Here is a 24,100-nt window from a genome sequence, read left to right as displayed (position 1 = left end):
TATTTTGGGTCATCCAGCAACCAGTAAATCCTACTAAGCCCAGGCATTTCTAAAAAGAAGACAAACAGGAGAGTCTCCCAAGTAAAAAAAAAAAAAAAAAAAAAAAAAAAAAAGCTACCCCACATGAGTGGCTGGATCTACCTTATACATCATAAAGGGCCCCAAAATGCAGTGTGGTGACATCAACATTTCCTGTTCAAATAATTACCTGTTTTGCTGTTAGGGTCGATGTGATACTTGGGAATGGGCTCAGCCTCTACAAAGGACAACTAACCAAATGCATATATTTTTCAGAACTAGACACTTGGCGAGTCCAGGGTGGTCTAACTTGTGTTGATCCCATGACATTCTGTTATACAGAATATACTGCAAACTTCAAATTTTACCTAAAATCAAGGATTTTCCTCACAATTCAGTGAGGGAAAGTTCCAGAATCTGCAAGGTTCCACAGAATTCCTGCCATCCAACATTCCCATACTTCTCCCAATAAAAACACTGCCTCATTTCTGTTGCTGGGCTTAGTGCCCGCAACACAAAAGACCCCAAAACATAACAGGGAGATATTAACAATTCCTGTGAAAAGCATTAACTGCTTTAGTAACAAGGCTAGCGGCGATATTCAGGCCTAGTCTCGATATTGCTCAATTTCAAAACTTCATCTTGAATGCGAAAAACATTTTTTTATTAAAAAGGGAAAGATTAGGATGTGCTGCCACAAATATCAGTGGCTGAAGTTTCTGCATGCAGACCCATTACACAGTGTCAACTTCGAAGGCATATGCATGTCAAGGCTCTTTTTAAATTTGAAAACCTCTAGTAATGTGCCTCTTTACAGGGAGGTAATCTAGACATCAAAGTCGTCCCTAGGTCATTTTTTACGATGTCCTCGTTTTGTATTGTACTCTCCCTGCCCAAATGCTTCTTCAAAATTACTGGTTTTAAGTGAAAAGACCGAGAGTTACTTTTTTTTTTTTATCTTTTATTGAAGGACCCTTGAAAGGTCAGAAGCCTTAAAGTTACAGCTTAGTAGTTAATCACATTTACACAGTAGGACTTGTGCGCCTCCGGTGTATCTTTCATAAAGGTAACATGGCATTGACGGCATGAGGCCCTACATTTGAATCTTTTAATAAGAGACTGAAGACGTCAGTATGTGCAACACTCAAATAAGCTTTCATGAGACTTATGAATTGGTTACTGAATACTTAAAACTCGGTCTGCAATAGCCCGTTTGGAGTGGCAGCGTGGGGCACAGTAAATAGCTAGTTAACACTCACCATTAGATTAGTTGAAATCCACTAAGTCTGTCCAAGTGCGAGCCCAGGGTCACTGGTGACATTCAACAATGAGGACCCTGCGTTCTTACATACTGTCTGCACACAATCTCTTTCCAGAAAAACTCCACTGTCCCACAAGTCTGCCGTATGGGGATAATACCTTCTCTAGTCTCTTAGCCTCTCTATTCGTGTGTAAAATAAGCCAATATTTAAGACACACTGTCTTCTCTGGTGACAAATACAACAAGCGGGGTACTTGGTCACATATTTTGTTAGCCAGACTTACTGAACTTAGTACTTTTCTAAAATCGTTTATATGTGATCACAGATTTTTTTTAAATAAAACTGATTTGGTCTAGGTGCTTCGATGAAAAAGCCAAGTTGCTCCACTTAAGACTAATGTTTTCGAAAATATTTTGACTTTGTACTTAGCATCACTGTGAGGCTGTTCGCAGCTATTGCGTTTGTGGCCGTGGCCAAGTTATGTGATCAAAGTTAAGAGTATATTTAGCCATTTTGGATCTATCTTAACTGTATCAAGAAAGGACTGCTGAAGTACTGGGAGGCTAGGAGCCAATACCACAGGAAAGCTTTTTAAAGGGAAGGTGGGAAGCTATTTGGAACCGAAGTCTTATTTGTCAAGAGGTTCTTAGTGTTCTAGCATGCTTCTCAAAGTGATATAAGCATCTCTATCATCATCTGCTCGATTCAGAAATGTGACCTGTTCCGAACAAGCCACCTGAACTAAGGAAGAGAATCTGAAGAAATTAACTCTTCACAGTGAGATATGAAAGTGGAGATCTTGTTTTGATTGGATAGTGCTGCTAGATTAAGGTACTCCCCTGATGTAATTCTTAGTTTAGGTCTTAAGTTCCTTGGCTGGAGTCTGCTCCATCATAGGTCATTGTTTAGTGTAGAGGAGGCTTAGTTCTACTTTTTGGTGTCCAAATACGACATCTCTCTTCTGAGGTGTAGACAAAGTAAGTTAGGCCTTTGCAAGAAATGTAATATCTGCTAAAGCTTATGTAAGAACTTAATATAAAATGTGAATCTAGACAAGGAGCATGTAGAGCAGAATGTTAGTAGAAGTAGAAGGTTAGTATAAGTGCGCGCAGCTCTGTGTATTCCTTCCAGGTACTGGCTCATCCTACTATACTGGAAATGAAGGCTATTATTCTGTAATTCAGCCACAACTTGCTTCTTGATGATGGTGCAACTACTGTGGGCGTTCCCTAGATTTCAGTCAAAGCAAATCTTTGTAAAGCAGGTGTGTCTCCTCTAACAGGGATGCATCTGCACCATCATAAACTTTAAAGTGGTATGGAAGCCCTGTGTTTTGAGCATAACAAACTTAAACACCATTTATCTGGTGGCAGTGTGTTATAACGCAGATTAAATAAGGATTTTGATTATGTAAATGCATTGTGGGATTCCCATGTGAACTTTCCATATTCAAACTTATTGTATTGTTTGAAAGTACATGTTCAGATGGCAAATGCAGTAGTACACTTCCTGGTACTTCTCGGAGTGTCAAAACCTCAAGGTTTTATGTTTTTATCCCCCTCCCTCCACAAACAAGGCACGCCCAATCGTGGAGGTTTCAGTCATGAAAAGTCACTGACATGAGTCATTGACCCCAAGGTCAATCTGCCTTTGCCCATTTGATTAATGTTTATCTCGGATTCTATTGCACGTCACTTTTTTGTTTTTCTTTTTAACTTTTATCTTGATTTCTCTGAACGGTTCTTGACCGTCGCAGGCACAAGGCCCACGACAGAAGTAAGGTACTATTTTAATTGGGAAACTTGAAGAAATGCTGAGTGGTAGGAAATGTGGGTCTCCCTGCAAATTCCAGCACATTTAGTCAGAGAAACGTGACAAGAATGTGTGTTTTAAAATCCCCCCATCCACCACCACAAAAGACACACACACACACACACACACTGAGAGACACTTAAATTCAAGTAATGCCATCCTAGAGTCCCTTGCTTGTCTATTTTTCTGAAATGTACCAGTTTGATAGGTTTACCTGGGTGACGGCTATGCTAGAAGCCAAATTCCATGGCCACCAATATTGCAGAAAAGGGCTGGTTTTTCATGAGTCCGCTTTGCTTCCAGGTACACAGTACTTTTGAAACAAAGCACATATTTGTGACTCTTTACGGTCTGACAACACTTAGCCTTAGTTCCACTTACTAGCTAGGGAAGCAGCCATGACACAATATCGTATCTACAATAAAGGCTATCAGAGTCCACTTGTCGAGGGTACCGCACTAGCATACTGGCTAATACTATGCTAAAAGCTGCTGGAGTCAACCTCACTGAGCACCGCAAATACCCATGTGTGCCATTTCGACAATTTTCCACCTTTCATATCCGCATAAAATGGTTGCGGCTGCATGGCCATGACACCACCTGTGAATCATCAGCTGGGGGGGGGGGTCCTCATACACTGACTAAAGACGTCACGGGTACCCTGCGGAGACCGAGGACTAGAAATGGTTAGTCTCGCTTACGTATGCCACAGTTATGCGGACTATGCCCAGAACAGAAATCCTACACACAGCATGGGCTAGTTAGGACCACGATATTGGGTTTGACGTAGGAGAGGACAGATTGCCATAGGTTGTATGCAAACGCAAAGAGTGTCTGCCAACCATAGACTCCGATTAAGTGCATGTACAGGATATATCATACACAGTTTAGTCTGAACAGGTGGGGACTTGTGACTGATGCAAGATTCCGGAAAAAGAGAGACACCAATGCGTTTTTTCCCCACCGTGTGTGGAAATGCCCAACAGTGAGTGCATAGATATTTGGCTGCTTTTCGAAAAAAAACTAGTAATTTGATTGAAGCCCAGTTGGCATTGCTAGGCTATCTACTGGACATTCGTAAAAAAAACACACAGGAGATTCACAGCATTAGCACTATTGGCAAAATGGAGGGCGATGTGTTGGGGTAGATCACCCTAGTGGTGAGGACTAGGTGCAGGATTTTGTTTGGTGTGATAGTCACGGGCTTATGGGTTGTTTCTGCCATACTAATCCCGACCTAAAGACATCTGGCCGCCCTGAGGAGATGCATGCTGACATGAGAGGGTAGCTCGAACACTGCTAGCAACTGCGGACAGTTGAACCCGAGATGTTCAACGAAAAAAAGGTCTACATGGCGTCCTCATTGAAGGGAATGCTATAACAAGTATGCAGATGAGCTCCAAATCATTAACCTTTTTGACCACTCTGGATGCTTTCACTTATGCCACGACGTTGTTTTATTTCAGGTCTTAAAAGCATAAATAAAAAATAAAAAAAATTAAAAAAAGACATACGATTGTCTTCTTTTGTTCGTATTCTGGGTGCTCTTGCACAAGAGATGCCTTCGCTTCAGCGTGGGGCATCACCGTTTCAAACTGCAGAAAATAACCTCCTGTTTAATGGAAAGAAAATTAGCTTGTCTTTACCATGGTCCATCTCCTGCCTCTTTGATCTTCATCCCTTGATCTAAACCGGTCCCAGGAATGATGAAAAATAAAAGACTCAATTTAAACTTTCAGTGACTCAATCCTAAAGTTAGGCTAACCTAAAAATCTGACGAACGTACTATGGTTTATGTACACTTCTCTTGTTATGTATTTATTTATTATAACTCTGAAACCTAAGGCACCCCACCACTTCCCTGTTCACCTTTTTTGGGATACGAATATAATCTTATAAATTGCATATTCCAATCCCCTTCTCCATTTCGAACTTTTGGAAGGTTTTCCTGGTAACTCTCACAGATGTGATGTGCAGTGGAGGCAGCCTGAAGGCATTCTTCTCAAAAGAATACTATACTTTTTGAAATATATAATTTGAGGATTCATGGGCAAGGACAGGGTCACAAGCCCGTTTGGGCGTAATAGAAACAACCAGAATTCAGCATCAGCGCCTGTGTCAACTTCTGGAAACCAGTCCAACCGCACAAAAAAAAAAATAACTCAGTCAGAAAAATCTGTCTGGGCTTTTGAGGCTCTGCCACTTTTGTATTTTTCACTTGCCAAAGCCCTAGAGTGTATTTTATTTCAAGGTGGATTAAGCAGGATAGTAAGGCCAGAAAAATTTTCTGCTGCAATAGCATCCAGATTAGCCTGCACATGAACGACTACCCTACATCTAGGTGGACCCGACAGGGTATATGGTGACTTCATTTTCAGCCTCCGAGAGCTAGGTGTCTCTGACTGGGGCGTCCCAGGCCAATTCACATCATTTTTAAACTGCTCTCTCTCTGAGAAACTTAAAAAATGTTGGTGTTCCTAATTTTCAACACTCGAGCCTCGTCCATTGGCTGCTCCCCCCCAACCCCCCCACCCCCCACATAAAGCGCTCCTATCTCCAGTCCTTAACGCTAGAACTACCATAAAATCTCAATGCAGGTTCATCAGGTAACATAAAAAGCAATAAAATAAACTGTTAGTCACCTTCAGTATATCAAATAAATCTAAAGCAAAAAGACTGCTTGGTCTATCCACCACATTTCCTGAACAGACACACAATATTCATAGACAATCTTTTGTCAACTATGGCACTGCTTCCACGAGCCTACGTATTATGAATCTTGAGATACTGTCTTCCATCATGAAATGCCAAAGGGGCTCTGTGCTTCGAAGCGTAATCGTACAAAGTAGCACATAGAGAGCCCACTGTTAATTTCTTGAGAGAATTGTCTTTGCATGAGGTTTAAAAGGTGATTACTTGCTATTCTCTCCATAGAGTTACAAAACAATAGTGTTACAATGTAACATGCCACGGCAGAAACTGCAAAAGTACTTTAACTATTCAGGGTAAGTATTAACCATATAAATGCAATTACAGTTACAGTGTATCCTCAGAAACTAAGCACGCTGTGAGAAAACAGGGCTGATTGCAGAGGCCCACTAACTTTTTGCCCCCATTTTCCACTTTTTGCTGGTGTTTTCCTGACTCTGATGGTGCCCTGGGTACTGCTAACCAGTCCCAGGGCCTGTGCTCTGTATAAAATCAGTATGTAAATTAGGCTAATTATAATTGGCTAAGTCAACCTACCTACAAGTCCCTAGTATATGGTAGGGCATGTAGATTTAGGGACCACAGCAGACGTGCCCAGCATCATTTTAAAGGCAGGCATGCCTTGCTGGCTGCTTTTAAATTAAAGTTATATGCAAATTCGACTTTGGAATTAAAAGTAGTTCCAAAGTCTTAAACTACCTTATTTTTATATGTAAGTCACCCCTAAGGTGTGCCCTATGTGCCCCTGGCTGGGTGCCATGTAACTATAAGCAGGGACCTTATAAAAATAGTTTTATAAGCCCTGGTGAGGTAAAAACAGCCAAATTCGTATTTTCCTCATTGTAGTTAATGGCCTCCATAGGCTATAACGGGGGACTTTATTTTAATTTCCAAAGTCCCCTTAAGTAATGGATACCAAGGGTTTGCTATCAAATTAATTGTTATAATTAATCCCACAACTTCCAGTTGTTGGATTTAATATAACTTGTTCAGGTAAAGAGTTTTAAACTTTACCTGAAAAGTTGCCAATTTCAGCCCTGCATTGCTTTTGCTGCTGTGCTCTGATTGGCCAGCCTCTGTCAGCCTGGCCAGGCTGCCTTGAGGTGCGAAGTGGCCTGGCTTCACACAAAGATGTGCCTGTGGGAGGGAATCTCCCCTCAGCAGATGGTGAGGCAGGAAGGGAGAGGGTTGCCAAACTGGTCTTCAAAGGCCGAGAAGGACATTTGGAGCAACCCAGCAACACCCCCACATCCTGCCACCCCAGACAACTAGGTGCTCCCTTGATTAGATTAGGCGAGGGGAGGATACGGGTATGTTTATGATTTTCAGCCACACCAGTGGGTGGGCTCAACCAGATGTAACCTCCAAAAATCATTTTCAGCCATGATGGATTTTTGAAGAATGTTGCCTCCTGGGATTGATTTTTGCTACACTTCACAGGAAGTGGTCATCATAGGGGGAAGTTCCCTGCACCTGATTGGAGAATCAGGACCCCCCCTGTTTTTGCCCAGGAGCAAGGATAAAACTTGCAGACCTGCACCCACACCTCAGTTCCCTAACACATCCCTACCAGGAAGAACTACAGAAGAAGGACTGCCCTGCTGGACCCCTGGCCTGCACCTGGAACCTGCACTCAGAAGGACTGCACCAGCTGCACACTTGGGCTTCACCACAAGAAGGACTTTGCCTGGCTTCAACTGGTTCAAGGGGGGACTCCCTGTTTGCTACAGGTGAAAAATTTCTAACCAGAGTCCCCTGCACCAACTCCTGAAGAAATCAACCAGCTGACCACTGTCAAGTGGCCAAAAAGGAGTTTACGCCAGGTGCATTCTGGGGGTTGTGGTCCACACTCCCAAGGATCATCTCAGAGCTTCTGGACCCTTAGGGTGAGCTGTGGACCCCAAAAGAACCTTAAAGGAACATCTGGGAGAAGACCCAGAAGTTTGGAGAACTTTTGAAAAAAAGCTCCACAGAGGGACCTACCTGCCGCAGCAACTCTAGCCAGCTTGCCTCAACCGCGACCCGGCCTGATTTGCTGGTTCGTCCCGCTGAAGGAAATCTCCAAAAAAGAGACTAAGTCCGAACTTAAAAAGTTGACCGGGACCTCCCAGCCAGCATATCCGAGGAGGGCTCCAAGGACGTCTGATCAAGATCCAGGTTTACCCCGGTCGAAGGATTTTCACCTCGAAAAAACGACTAAGTCCGAAGGTAAAAATCTCCACTGAGGATTCCCGCGACGCGTATCCGAAGAGTTCCAGGAGGTCGGACTGGACTGGCAGGTTCGTCCCACTGAAGAAAATCTTCAGAAAAGAGTTTAAGTCTGAAGGTAAACTTTTGACCGAGGCCTCCCGCGAGCTGAAGCCGAGCAGGGCTCCATCGCAGTCGGCCTTAAACTTTGCCTTTGCCCCAGTCGAGGTGCAACCAGATGACCCGATTGGCGCTTTTTGTTTCTAGGTGCTAAAAAAAACAATTCTTTAAAAATTCATATCTACGGTTCCCCTTATCCGATTTTATTTGTTTTTGTGTCATTTTAAAGATGAAAATATAATCTATTATTATAAATTGGTGTTGGATTTTTAAACTGTTTCCTGTGTTTTATTTAATTGCGGTTTTGTGATATTTGAATGCTTTACACTGTCTCATAAGTTAAGCCTTGTCGCTTGTTGCCAAGCTACCAAGGGTTGAGCAGGGTTTAATTTACTGGGACCTAAGTGGAGGTTAGTGGACTATTTCTAAGTGTAGGTACTTACCTTCCCTTCCCAATAACCCATTTTCCAACACACGCTCAATGCTGTGCGAAGTCTTCTATTTATCTTGTTTTTGTCTGGCAATCAGGAGTTTGAAACTTCTGTTGGTGCTGATGGCGTTGATGCATCAGCAAAATCCCCAAATCACAGCAGCAGCCGCCGCCCGACTAGATGCGACTAAAGCGTTTGACATTCTAGAATGGACATACCCTTTTACCTTGCTAGCATGAATCGGCCCAAGTCCACGATACATTAAGCAAATACAACTCCTTTACACAATTCCCACAGCCTGTATGCAACTTCACGGACTCGCCTCTGATCCATTCTAGGTGACTCCAGACAGCGATGCCCACTCTTCCCATTTCTCTTCACAATGGAGCCATTAGCGGCTTGGCTCCGCCAGTATCATGCTAATAGAGGTATAGGATTCACCACCAAAGACCTAGTCGTCTCCATGTATACTAATGGCATTACCCTCTATGCATGCAATCCCAAAGAGAATCTGGTTCCACTGACTTTGGAGGTAATCAAGTTCGGAGATTACTCCAACATCCAGATCAACGGTCCAATTCGATAATTTTTCCCCTCACGGACAGCACTCTTTCATTCCCAACTGAATAGCCTTTGAAATGGGCAGATTAACTGACCATATATTTGGGAATATGGCTAAATCGAGACTCTGAAGAACTCTAGCCGGCAAATTATGGTTGGGTTGTGTACTAGCTGGAGGAGAAAGTATTGATTCGGTCCAAGTTGTCCTTATCCCTAGCCGGACGCATAGTGATTGCCAAGATGATTGTACTACCCAATTCCTCTTCCTGTTTGTAAACATCCCCCTTCCCCCTTACTGCTTCATTTTTCAAACAGCTGAGAGTGAGCCTGGTGGCTTTGACACAGGTGGGGAGCCAACCCCAGATTTCCTGGGAGACCCTTACTGTTCCGCCCACCCAGGGTGGTCTGGGTGCACCTGATATGACCTTATATGTCTACTGTGGACAGGCCCAATTTATACGCTTCTGGATACACCCAACATCGTTTCAGCCCAAGGTAGCAGTGGAAATAGACAAGGCACTGCCATACACTCTTTCGGTGGCTCAATACATGCCCTATAGTGCACCCAGAGATGAAATCAACAGGGTTGAACGTGTACCCTGGGCATGGGCGGGTCTATGCAAAAAAAAAGTAGGCCTGACAATGCCATACGTAACATCAATCCCCATTGCTGACAATCCCACAATATCGTCGCTAATAGAATGAGAGGCAAAAAACCTGGGCCTGGTAACTCTGTCTTCACCACTTTTCTGACCTATACACAGATAACCGCTTTCTCACCCCCATTTGAGGGCCCAGAGTCCACACCCATCACCTTTTCGGATACGCTCCTTTACTATCACCTCCGCTCAACATGCTGCGCATTGCATGATATCTTTCCATACATCCATACCCCCCCCACAATTCCAGCACTGGAGCACATACTCACATCTCCACAACCGTGCAAACTGATCACTCGACTCTACACCCTCACATTAATTTCACCCTCGGTGGCCCTGCCGCACGTCAGCGCACAATAGGAGGAAGACTTAGATACACCCCCTCACAGATGCACAATGGGACTTCTGCTATGCCCAACTCAACAACTTTCCCATAATTACAGACTCCATTTAATGCACTTTAAATTCATACACTGGCTCTACCACATCCCTTTGCAGCTCTGTAAAATGGGGTCAGGATTCCTGCTGCCAACAATGCGGTTGGGTCCCAGCTTCCTTTCTCCACTTGGCCTGGCTCTGCTCTAGGGTGGCGGCGTTTTGGTCTACTGTTTTTCTAGACATCCACAAAACAACTGATAATCCTCTCCCGTCTACACTCCTAATGGGCATGCTGGGATATGCCAATAACGTTGCCAAGGCTCAGCACCGTTTGACTGCAATGCTTCTGGCATAACGTAGGGTTGCGATACACTGGTGTAGGAAACCGGTGCCCTCCATAAAGCTGTGGCTGGGCGATGTGGCATACTGTCAGGAGCAACTAACCAGCTACTGGGAACTGAGTTATGATGGCTGAGGGGCACACACACCTAACTCCTGACACCAACCACATACATCCTACACTGCTTCCACACTCCTCCAAGCCACGATGGGTAGTGGGCTCTGTCATGCCCAGGGCAACACAACTATCGAAGTGGCCCTCCACTCCAACCTGGGTTTGTAGATGATTGCAAAATGTACTTATGTCTGTCACTGTTCTAACCATCTGCGAATGATGCCTAATTTGTATTGTTAAATGCCAATAAAGGAAACTGAGCTATTTTTAAGAAACTCCACAGGATAGCTATGATAGAACACAACAATTTCGAAGTCTTAAGCATGATCCAGGATGCTTTGTTAGGTGCCTATCTCCTCACTTTGGCCCTCACAAAAAATAATTTGATGGCACATATTACTTGGAGACAACAGTAAATTCAATGGGAGCATCTTTTGCACCCTGGAATACCATACTAGATGCCCATGATTGCTATCACAAATGAATCTATAATATAGAGTTAAATCTTTTTTCATGAACATAACAGTTTGTGGAAAAGAGTACATACAAGTTAGCAAGACCGCCATTGATCTTCTTGACAGCACAATAATACCTTTTGCGGGCCACCATGGGATAACACTGTTCTGACAACTGATCGAACACAACACTCTTTTCCAGTATTTCAGTAACCACCATATCCAATTTCTACACACGCGACAAAACTCTAAATGGAAACCGGACTACTTCTGTGAAGCAGGGGCACTGAGTAAAACTCTCGACTGGAGGTTATAGCAGAAAACTCAGAGCACTAAAAAGAGCAAGATACTCATTGTGTTATTATTTCATCACTCTAAAGGAAAAGGAAAGAATCTGATGGAATTGTTTATGTAACCACCATTTGCTCACACGTAACTCTAGTTCCAATTATCGAAAAACACTGGTCACTGTAGAAGTCTATTGGTCTGACTAATGAACTTTCAATGGTCTCATTCTAATAGGGAATGCATGTGAGGGACCACGTAGTCCATGCTATTGTCTAAACAAAGAAACCTTCTAACCTAGCTGGCCTTTGGGACAAAACAAGCTAGTGGGTCATTACTGCTTTGGCAGTTGGGTGAAGTGAAAATTCACTAAAAATAGCAAAGAATTCACAAGCGTCACCATTACACAAACAGGCATGCCCCAAACTGCAATTCTAGTCATTTGGTGTCCTTGCAACTTAGGACAAACACCCCAAAAAAAAAAAAAAATCAAGATGATAATGTCAATATTGGATAAGAATGAAGAGCAAATGCAGCTCTACTCCTTTGCTCACAATTTTCAGAACTAAGGGACATATGTATCAACACTAGTAATTGGGATTTCAAATTGCAATTATTACCAAATCGCAATTTAGAAATCACCATTACTAAAAAGTTTGAAACTTTTAATATTAAAATCCTGACTCCTACAGGGTCACAAATTGCCCTACTCTACGAATATTAATGAGGTAGGCTGCAATCTGCAGCCCACTAGGAATCTACACTATCACAGGGATAGTGGCGAGATCTGTAGACATCCATGTCTATGGCTGCTTTTTAATTAAAGTACTTTAACATAATAAAATTCAACCCGTTTTTCATTTAAAGGAAAACAAAGTGTTTAAAAAAGTTTTTAATTTTTTTATTTTTTTTTTATTTCTTACATTTGGTTAAGGTGACGCAGTGGTCCATGGGAGCCCAAAATTGTGATTCTGTAATATTCTATTGAAATCCTTGTTTGGGTTAGTTAAATTCCTAAATACTTTTTGAAGTCAAACTGGTTGATGCTGTGAATTGGCCGGTTTGTAAATGCAAAAGGGCTGATAATATCTGGCCCAAAATCATTCTGAGACTGATATTCACTAGCAGGTCATCGAACTTGTGGTCCAACCTCCCTGGTGTCCTACAACTATTGCTGAACAAAGCTGAGTGTTGTTGGAATCCTAAGCGGGACAGTATTACCAGTGGTCTAAATATAATGGAAGGTTGTTATATGAACTAGTGTACACCAGTTGTTCTCAGCCTTTTGACTTCTGTGGACCCCCACTTTAGCATTACTAGAACCCAGGCACTCTCACTGAATCTTTATTGTCCATAGTATATTCTGTTTCCTGCACCTGCACTGTTTCTATGAATCAATCTTAGGACACTAATTACATTTTTAACCTCCAATTTCAAATTCCTTGACATTTACAGTACGTTTTAAAAATGTTCAATTCCGGAATTTAACCACTATTTATATTCACTTTAATCTTTTAATATTTCATTTTCTAAGCAGTCGCGGACCCCCTGTGGAGGCTTTGTGGACCCCCAGAGGTCCCCAGTCCACAAGTTGGAAACCACTGGCCTACACTTCAGAAAATGTAACTTTTTCCTACGCTCCAACTACACCTACATGGCTACAGCACTGCTGTGTTCCCACTACATTGTCTGCATAGAGACACGCATACATTGTATATGAATGCATACCTGACCACTGGTGAAGTGCTATTATATTCTGTCATCCTGTGCTAATATGCTTGAGTTACTATATTCTCATCACCTTATATGTTCATATGCAAAATGTATCTTGTACATGCATGCAATTATATTAACCTCGCACCTTCCTTATGTCAGTGCTTAGTTCTAAATCAAGGAGATAGAAAAATTAATGACTGGAAAGATTTGATTTAGAACTCTAGGCTAACAATATAACTGTTGTTTGTATGCACAACAACTTTTAAACTATGCATATTTATACCAACCCATACTCTATATTATCTTCGAGTTGTGTTTTAGTTGGACTAAGTTGTGTAGTGTTGTACGTCCTACTTTATGAAAACAAACAGTGCTTAATGGTAAGTAATATTTGGCGAGGTAGTTGTCCCCATCAGAGTCTCCTAATCATGTTCAGAAGGTCTCCTAATCTATTGTTCATTCTCCATCCTCTTTCAATGTCTAATCGACTGACATATAGGTTTATCATTTACGTTTTATGAATCACTTACAGAACCACCATTTTGCGGTTTATGAAAATTACTACTGTAGTGTCTCCAATCATGATATTGGACCACCACTCTTCAAAATTCATATTTTATATAAAAGCCAGACCGTGAACCACGTTCTTTCACACACTGATGGGTCCAAATTCCAATTAATCTTTTAAAAAAAAATTATTTTTATTTTTGATTGCCCTTTCAAATTGGAGTTGTATTCACCTTTCTCACAGCATGAGCATACACAGTAGAATTTTTTTCTATCTATTAGGGCCACCCTGTCTACATGTCCAGTTGCCATTTTGTTTGTATGCGAGGGTCAGCTGTCCAAGTTTCCTTATGTGTAATTCAAGAATGAATACACCAAGCTTGGCGGCAGTGTGCCCAAAATGTTGTCAATTGGCGGTGTGGAATCAGATTTGAGTGTTTTTCACTACACCCCTGTTCCTATTTTGACTCTAAAGACGTTATTGTTCTTTTATAGGCAATCTGCAGATTATTGCAGAGAAGTTCCATTTCCGATCATCAACACCACCTGTCGTGGCGCAGGACTTTAGGTGGGCACTATTTTTCTGTCTGCGCAGATAACCTTTGCTCGATTTCTTGCCATAGCAGTTTTAGACATACAACAAAGACATCACTATTTTTCCAATCACTTCAATTTTATTTTCAGCTTACGCTACTATACCAACATCAAGAGCACCCAGGTAAATGTGTGCTCTATAATTTATCCTATTCTAAAATCAGAAAAGCTGCAAGCCATCCAACTACCTCAGGCTTAATTTTTTTCCCTTTAAAAATATTTGTCACTTAGATCTCTGCTAGTGTCTTTATTAGACTTCACTGCAAATAATTCAGCCACCATTGCCTAAAGATGGGCTAGAAAATGATTTTGTTTTTCTACTGGTCTTTTCAAATTACTTTATAGTAATTTATTTTGAAAAGTGCTCAAGAATCCCCCCATTTATTCAGTTAAGTGCTTATGACTGTCAATGTAGACCCCATGACGAAAAACTATGATTAAGACCTACAGGTTACTTACCAAAAACACATACTTAAACAACATTCAAATATTAACTATCCGTTTTGCTTCATGAGGAACATGAAGCATTTCAACATTTCATATAATATCCCTCTACAAATCCTTTAATTCCGATATAGATGTTTCCCATATAAGTTTCATTAAAAGAAAAGCCTATTAATAAGTGCCTTTCATTTCTAACACCCAGGTGAATAGTTTATCTCAAAATATGCTTCTTTCCCTATGGGCGGTGGCAACCCAACCGTTCCAATTCTTTCTTCTCTACAACAAGTAAAACAATCTAACATATTAACAGTTAATTTATCAAAGTACAGATGTTAACAAAAACACATGCATTTCCTTCACAAACTGAAGCTTACCTCTTCCAGCTCTGCCGACAGAAATATTGTATGTTGGTTCACCACCTTGACTCTTCGTCCTGATGTCCATTGTGCAGTCATTGTCAATAAACATACTATCTCTGATCACAGAGCACTTCTTTCCACCAATAGTCAACCCGCCGGTGAAGAATCCCTCACGGTCTTTTCCTATCAGTACATCTATTTCAGCAGGCTGCCGAAGAAAAAAAAAATGGTTAAAATTTAACGTGCAGTCTTCTCAACTTTTTTTAAAAAGTGTCACGTTTCAGTGTGTTTAAAATGTATATAGTGCACTATATGTGCAAATAAGTTAATATCACTGTTAACTGTAAATAACAGATGTTAATATTAAGCAATTTAATGGTACACAACGTATTAACAACCGATGGATCAAAGGTTGAAAAGACCATGCTGGTCACAGGATCTCAGCAGCACATGCTTAATTCGTAAACCATCAATTGTGTAGATTACAAGAAAAAAAAAAAAAAGAACTTGTCCGTCAGATTTAAAACGTTTATTAAAATCGCAGAGAAATACATTTCACAGAGACTAAGGTTTAAAAAAAGGACTGGCAAAGTCAAAAAGGTCTTGCACTCCAACACAGTCAGCTCTGGGCATTGTCAAAGCTCTTTTTTGTATTACTCCCTCCTGCAAGTAAACAGAGCAGGAGGAAAGACATGATGGTGGGTGGGAGATGGTGACTGGCAACAAGGATCGAGAAAGGTTTGGAATCAAGGATGCAGGTGGTGGTGGTGGTGGGTGATAAAAAAAAAAATGAAGCAATACACACTGCCTGCATATAGCAATAGCAGTGCTGGCCAAGAGCTCTTGATTGCTCCCCCAAGGCAACAGGGAGTTCGGGAGTGAACAATGCCAGTGTGGGAGCATATGGGCATCGGAGGGTGCTCTGGAGGGGCTGTGGACAAGCAGACGGACAACAAAGAGTGGGGCAAGCCTTTGGACAAGGGAGGGTCAGGAAGGTCTGTGGGAGGAACATGCATGGTGGAGAAATACACGAAAAATATGCATTCTAAAAAGAGCCAGGCAGTTGAGTGGGACAGAGAGAAGATAGTAAGACGGATGGGGAGAGAAGAAGAAAGGGAGGATTGAAGGGGGCGAATGGGAGTGAGCAACACATTGAGGAGAGGAAGAAAACATGTACTCTCATGGAGTCTTGCAAGCAGAAGGAAAAAGGTTGTCCCTTGAAAGTAAGCCAATTAAAAGTGTGGTATAGAGGCTATGCTCCTGGGGAAGAGAAAACAAACAAAGAGGAAGAAAAGCTATTTAATAAGCAAGCAAGTGTACAAGATTGATATGAAAGCCAACCAATGTTAAGCAAAGGGCTAACCAACACACACAAAGCATAGGTATTGTCCACAATAGGCATTTTAACAAAAAACAGCAACACCCCCAGATTTCAGTGATGAATTGCACAGAGCTGTGAGAAAAAGAGCTGGAGCGTCTGCCACTGCTTTGACAATCTTTACAGGGCAGGATCCACAGGGGACCCTTGTGTTGTGGAGATGAGGTCAGCAATCACTGGGTCTTGGTAGATTGGAGTGAAGGAGAACCACATAAGGAACTGAACGTCCACTCTGAGTGATGCACTTCTAGCACTCAGAAGAATTGTTGGGGTCACTGATATCATGATGAGAAGTTTTACTATCTTGTTATGAAAATAATCTGAAAGCGGAGAGCAGAGCTTTACTAGGTGTTCCAACAGAAAACGATGCTGCTGCTGTATGAGCTAGGCTGTCATAAAGAGAAAACAATCGTTTTGCCAATGTATTTGACAGAAGGATTATGTTTATGATAATAAGCAGCTCTGCCTGCCTTACTTGTGTTTTGTATCTGTGTATATAGGTGGTATTGTCACCTAGTTTATATGAATGACTCCAATGCCGCTTTAGACATGTACAGCAATGTTCAGCTACGGAGAGCTCTTCGGTGTGCCAGGGCATGGAAAGAGAAGCTCAATGGGACTTACAGGATTTAGCTGGTATGATGGTATTCAGGGCATTGGTGAGTGAGTTGTTGAACAAATCGGCACTGATAGAAGGGGAGGGCGGTGTAGATTCAAAGATGAAGATAAACTGCTGAATATTAAGTTTGAACCACAAGGGCCTAATTGGCAGATTGTGGGAGGTTTTTTTTTTTTTTTTTTTAGACCTACGTGCTTTAGATATATTAAATAGAATGGCTTTGTGGTCAGACCAGATATCCTCTAAAAAGGTCTGAAACAGGGCTAACAACTAAATAAACTGGAGGCTTATCCAGCTTGATAGGTGAGCCCTATGACCGATTTCGCAAGATTAAGTGCAAGGCAGGCTAAGACTAACTCTTGGGTCAGAGTAATTATTAACATGGAGATTAAATTCTCCCAGACCCATTAACCTCTTAACTGATGAGGCTACAGGGGAAGAACAAACATGAAGAGGAAGTAAAGACTGCCTGCGCAGGCCAAAGAGGAGCCAGCAAATGAGGGACAATGAAGTCAACCACTGGTAAGCAGTGGGTGGCCTTTAAGCCCCAGTAAGTAAACCAAATGCCTCGCAAGTGACAGTGCATGCAGCCTCAGGTAACACCTAACACTTTTAAGAACATACAACACATTTAGGACAACACAACACCCAAGCCACCAAGTAGTAAATGTAGGTTGCTGCTACAGCACAATTCGGTACAACTCCACAGGCAATTCTGGCTGGGAAATGGACAAATACTGTCTCTGGTAGAACAAAAAAAAAAGTCCGACATCATACACACCAAAAGGATGAGAGACATGTTCATTTGAACAAATAAAAACAATCAACTATATTGAACATTTAGAATATCAATAATCCCACACCAACCACAAATACCTTCAAAGAAAATGACTTCCAGATTTCATAGAACAGTACAAGACCATACAAATAGTACAACTGGGTTATACAATTGCCGATAAGAGAAATAAATGGGGTTGGTGAACTCACTGGAATGGTCTTAAGACCTCATGAACTCCGATGGCTTTCCGAATGAGATTAGTTTTTTTTAGTTGTGTACTTTTACATCAAAAACTTTGACATTTCAAAAATGTACCGTGTCGTAATGTAGGACCTTTAACTCTCAACCAATTTCTAAATTTGTATTCTCCAATAGATGGGTTCTCTCCTAAAGTTCAACACAAGGGCTTTAAATACTTTAGATCCCACAATAAGTAAACTCAACCCCATCTAAACTCACGCCCTTCCCAAATCCGACATCCCGGATTTTCTAGATCTTCATTGCAAAAACAATTTACCTTTGTCAGCTGTATCAGTATTACCTTCCAAGATTTCAGTAAAAAAGATTTAGCCATCTCCGCTCGCTCATCACATTATGGCTTTATCAGTTTTAGTGAAACTGTCTAAAAGTGTTTATGTTTTTCATAAATACCATCTCTTGGGGATTTAAAAGAAAAACGTAAAATTTGTTTTTCAAAAGCCATATAGCAAAAGTATCAACGTTCCGTTCCAACACTGCTATGTTTTTTTCTCCTTCCATAGCACCCCTTTCATCATTACGCTGGAACAAACGTGGTCTACCCTCTCTAGACACGCAACTAGCATTCTCGTATCTTAATAGCATCACCACCTTCCTGGAGACTGCACTGATAGAGAAACGTGGAGAACTTTCATTTGGCCACTGTATCCAGAGGCCTCTGAAAACACTTCACCGAAGTCGCACAACAGAAATAAATGTTTCACTGCCTCTTAAAAGCGGATTGGCAACCACCAACAAAATATCCTTTAAGAAAACTCTTGGAGCAGCGTTAAGGCCAGCATGTGTACTGGCAGTATTCATCTCCGACTAATTTTAAAGTGGCTATGCTCTTCATTGCGATCTACAGACGACAGTATCAAATCTGCAAAGCCTTCAAAACTTGAGCTACCAATTCCTGTATGGAAATATTGTAACAGGAAAAATGGATTCGGGCTGTAAATATTCAATTTTGTTCGATGCCTTCTGTCTTCTCAAGCACAGCGAGTAAATCCACACACTGTGTTTGTTCTCTGGAGCTACCTTGATCGTTCCTCTGAGTAGTTCTTACATTTATTTCAAACTGCTCTGGGGGTACTCTTCCAGAACATGAAGGGACACTGGCCCCACTATCTTTTGATCTAGGCGTGATGTGCTATACGAAGAAGGGTGATTCAGATCAAACAGGCAAAATTTCGAATCGCATTTACTTCCTACTAATCACAAAACCATGCTTAGCACCACCCAAATCTAATTACATTACGAGGTTTAAGGCAACTGATATTGGCTAACTAGCCCCCTTTATCCTTGTGAAGTGAGCCTTAGTTTTCTCCGAAAAAAAGAATTCGTTTTTTGGATAACATGAAACGATTTATTTTTTAAACTGATGGTTTGGATGTTGATAAATCCATTCGAACAAGCAAGTATCTTATGTAAAGGTATTAGTTTTAGGAAGGCGAAAAGGCCGAAATCATTCCCACGTTGACGTGTGCAAAGACTGTTCTGATGCAGAGAATGTATTACTCTAGAAATTTAAGACAACCTGCTGGACCTGGCCCTTTTTGCAGTCATCCCCAAACCTTTGCCTCCGTCATCCTATTTTTTCTGATTTCCAACACAACCTTAGATAAAAAAAAAAAGAAAAAGTACTCTCATACTTGCCCTGTTATTGTGAAAAATGTGTCTGGTTCAGGGGAGCATAGTTTCTGCAGGAAGGTAAATATATGTGCATATATCACTACTAGGAAAGTAACCTTTCCAAGGCACTGTGCAGGCGGCATGTGGAACTCCTTTTGCCCAACCCCCACAGACAGGGTCAATATTAGAAAGTTCCCATGTATATTTCCTCCAGTGGAGAAATCACGGAAACCCCATGCAGCATAAGCCTTTTAGCTGCCAGTCTAATGTACCATAGTATGAACACTGAATTCTACTAAAACCAAGATATATGTATATAGAAGACTTTTAAACTTACATTCAGGTCTTTATTACGAAAACCTTTACTATTAGTGCAAGCACTTTAGGGAATTTCAGCGTTGAGAGCTCAGCTAGTGTTACTGACAGTGGTGTTGGTATAAAACATCAGCACGTTTGCAAAAGAAAAACAATTTTCTGTTTCCTCATATACAAACACATGCATAGGCATGAAAGTTTGGTGATTGTTGCTTTCAAAATATGAAGTACACAAAAAAATTACAACTTGAGAAAACTTTGCTTAACTACTATTCCACTTTAAATGGAATTATATTAAGCATTGACTAACAAAACATGTTTGAGGCAAGCAAATATGAAAAAGGTGAATGGATAATCCGTGTAAAACAAAAGGCAGCATTAGGGCCAACGTAAGAAAAATCAGAAATGACTAAAAAAAAAAAATTATATATATATAATAATAATAAAAAAAAAGTGCACAATATATATATATATATATATATATATATATATATATATACACATACATATACACACACATATACATACACACACAAGTTACATTGGTGGCTGTCCAGATTCAAGTGTTTCAAAAATTCACAAGAGTTTGCAGAAGCAGACTTGGAAATTATAATTTAAAACTTTTGTGACTTCTTTATTCGACCTAGCAAATACCATAGTATGTGGGTATGACCAGGTTATATTCCAAGTCCTGGAACAACCTACCGCTTGCCACCTAATTCCAACCGATGTATGTAATTTAGCGGAAATAATGGCAAAAAATAGAGTCTAAATAGAATACAAACCCTGTTATGATAAGGACATAGTCTGAGAGGCGCTTATCAAAGCTTCGATCAAGAATGGTGACAATCTGACACTTTATGGCAAGGCAACGAAAAATAATTGTTTTTTTTAATTTATTTTTTACAAGCCAAGTAGATTTCTGAAGCATCCCGTCCACTAGGTCGTGTAGATCAGTGGTTCCCAAACTGTGGGCCGTGGACCCCCAGGGGTCCGTGACACGTTCCCAGGGGGACCGCAGGCCTGGGCTGGGAGGAAGGCACTTCTCCAGCTGGGACCTCTGACAAACACTGTGTGTGTTTTCATATTTATTACTTCCTTTGTTGAGCAGTTTAAATAAAATAATAGCGTCAAGCTAACTCAAGTGATTAATGTATTTGCAGGAGAGAGATGGGAGTTTTGTGCAGTGGCAGTTTTGACTCAAAGGTAGTGCAGATGGTTAATATGCCTACTGCAAAGAATGTGTATCACGCAAAAAACCTTATTTTATGTGCATGGCACAGTGGGTTACTGCTTTTGTCACAGAGATTCTTTTGTCACTATGCAGTTCATAATTCTAATCTAGCACAGTGAGTTGTGAACTGCCATTAAAGAGCTGCATGCAACCCACATGGCACAAATTAGAAAGTTGTTTTTTTCCTAGTCTTTCATTTCCCTTATGCTGCTAAAAAGGTTTGCCTTATGTAGAAATACATTCTTATTGCTAACGCAGTGCTTAATTTCTGCTTGTTGTTTCCTGTGCTGAGTACCGGCACTTATTTTTGAGGGCCGGGGCTTATTCTTCTGGCTCAAGCATTTGCTGTGAGCAAAAGACACATATGGGAAAGACAGAGGAAGGGAAAAATGAAAAAGCGTCACAAAGGGAGAAAGTAGAAAGCTGCTAGAGTGAGCTGAAGTGGCAGGGAGTGGCTTTATATGGATTGAAGAGGCCCGAGATGGTTTAGGATTATGCTGCCTCAGTATTCCGTGTACCCACATTTAATTGCAGCAGCCACGTGTTTAAGAGGAGGGCTTTGGGCACGGCACGTTTTTATTTACGAATTAAGCACTGTGCTAAAGTCATCGCTAATCACTGTGCTGTGTTCTGAATCCTAAGTTTGTGCTTCTCCAGACCAAGCACTCTTAGAAAATGCCTACCAGTGTGGATGACATGTGAATCCTACATCTTGTAGACACCTGTAAAGTGCCATGACACCCTACAGTGTATGAGAGGTTCTATAAAACAAATGAAGTACATGTGACAAAGAGGCTAGGGAGAGATGAGAGGCCCTTATGGTTTACATCCTCTCCCCTCCACTTATTTGTGTGAAGAAGCTTTCTCACAGCTTGTTTACCTAAAAAATAAAAACAGAAATCGCTCTGGAAATTGTAGAATCTGACCTGAGGATTCACCTTTCCTAAATAAAACCAAACATTGAAAAGGTAGTTGCCGAGATGCGGCGTCAACCTTCCCAATAAAATGTTTCGATTTTTGCATATTTTTTCAATATAAAATAATTTTATCTTTAGTATTTCTTTTGTGTGTACTTGTTATATTTTTTGCGAATTACTGTTTTAATGTTTGAAAATTAAAATCGTACATATTGCTGGGGGTCCCCGGCTTCCAGTAATGATTCATTGGGGGTCCTCAGGAGTCAAAAGGTTGGGAAACACTGATGTAGATATTTTATAAAATGTCACTCCCATGTGTTGCAAGAAAGTTTATGAATTGTCTCGGAACTCGTGTCCATGAGCCTAGAAAGAACTACACGGAGCTCACAAGGTAATGACATTCTTGGGTCGACGCTGTTTGGGAAAGGGCGGCGTCAGTTTAGGGCTTACTATAAATATCAAAAAACATGATGAGAGGTAATGAACGAGTTACTTACCTTCGGTAACGACTTTTCTGGTGGATAAATTAGCTACCTGTGGATTCCTCACCTAATGAATACTCCCATGGCGCCAGCATTCGACGGAAATCTTCTTACTAGTCTCTGCACTTCGACGAGGACGTCACTCTTGCCCACGCGACGCCGTCTGACGTCATACAGGCAATAAGAGGTCCTCGCCGACGTGCCGATGACAGTACCAACATTTTTTACGTGCATGAGAATAATAATAATAACCCAATGTAATGAAAGAGCAAAGCAACATCTCTTAATATTGTAAATCACACAACATAGCAATAAAATAGCTGTAGATTTAATATAACCTTTTTTTTTTTTTAAACAAATAAATATATATATACATACGAATCATGTATATACACAATATATATAGACTTATATATAAATATACACATATATACAAATATCATATATGCAAAATGTATTGCAACTTTGAAAACCAAAAGGAGCACACTCAAGGATTGCTTGGAGAGACCAAAAAGGCAACGGGGAGGCGGGTGGGACCGTGAGGAATCCACAGGTAGCTAATGTATCCACCAGAAAAGTCGTTACCGAAGGTAAGTAACTCGTTCTTCTGATGGATACAACTACCTGTGGATTCCTCACCTAATGAATAGAGTCCCAAAGCAGTACCACGCCCGGCGGTGGGTGCCTAAATGGTCAAACCAAGAAATCCTGCAGCACTGACCGTGCAAAATGACCGTCCCTTCTGACTTCAGAGTCCAAACAGTAATGTTTCACAAAAGTGTGAAGGGACGACCAAGTTGCGGCCTTGCAGATGTCGACCACAGGAACACCTCTGGCCAAGGCCGAAGTGGCCGACTTAGCTCTGGTGGAATGAGCTCTAATGCCCTCAGGAGGATCCTTCTTTGCCAAAGAGTAACAGATTTTAATGCAAAGAACAACCCACCTGGATAGTGTTCTCTTGTGGACTGCCTTTCCTCTCCTCTTGCCCACGTATCCAATAAACAGCTGATCCTCCAGCCTGATATCCTTCATTCTGTCGATATAGAAGCTCAACGCCCTTTTTGGGTCCAGGCGATGTAGTCTTTCTTCCTCCTTTGAAGGATGAGGCGGAGGATAAAACGTGGGCAAAGTGATTGTCTGAACCAAATGAAAGGGTGAAACAACCTTCGGAAGGAAAGCAGCCTTGGTCCTCAACACCACCTTATCCCCATAAAACGTTATATAAGGGGGTTTAACCGATAAGGCCTGCAACTCACTCACTCTCCTTGCAGATGTTATAGCTACCAGGAATACTGTTTTAATAACCAAATACCTTAAAGGGCAAGAATGCATAGGCTCAAAAGGGGACCCCATAAGGAAAGTCAGGACCAAGGACAAATCCCATTGAGGCATAATGAATGGTTTTGGAGGATATTGATTCAGAAGACCTTTCAAGAATCTGAGAACAATAGGGGATTTAAATAACGACGGTTGGTCTGGAAGACAAATGAAGGCTGACAAGGCCGACAAATAACCCTTAATGGTAGCCACTGCACAACCTTTCTGCGCTAGAGA

The 24,100-nt window shown here is 41.3% G+C and overlaps 1 protein-coding gene across 2 annotated transcripts in view; it reads right to left on the bottom strand.

Annotated features, from left to right (window-relative positions):
• The window catches only part of PFN2 (profilin 2), a 115,445-nt gene that overhangs the window by 46,127 nt on the left and 45,218 nt on the right, over positions 1-24,100 (bottom strand). For both annotated transcript variants that reach the window (XM_069213364.1, XM_069213365.1), the window contains exon 2: positions 14,967-15,159. In XM_069213364.1, the coding sequence (XP_069069465.1) occupies positions 14,967-15,159 (193 nt within the window). The remainder of the gene's footprint in view (positions 1-14,966; positions 15,160-24,100) is intronic.

This window comes from Pleurodeles waltl, chromosome 11 (assembly GCF_031143425.1).
Source record: "Pleurodeles waltl isolate 20211129_DDA chromosome 11, aPleWal1.hap1.20221129, whole genome shotgun sequence".
Lineage (NCBI taxonomy): Eukaryota > Metazoa > Chordata > Amphibia > Caudata > Salamandridae > Pleurodeles > Pleurodeles waltl.
This window is presented reverse-complemented; position numbering and strand designations above follow the sequence as displayed.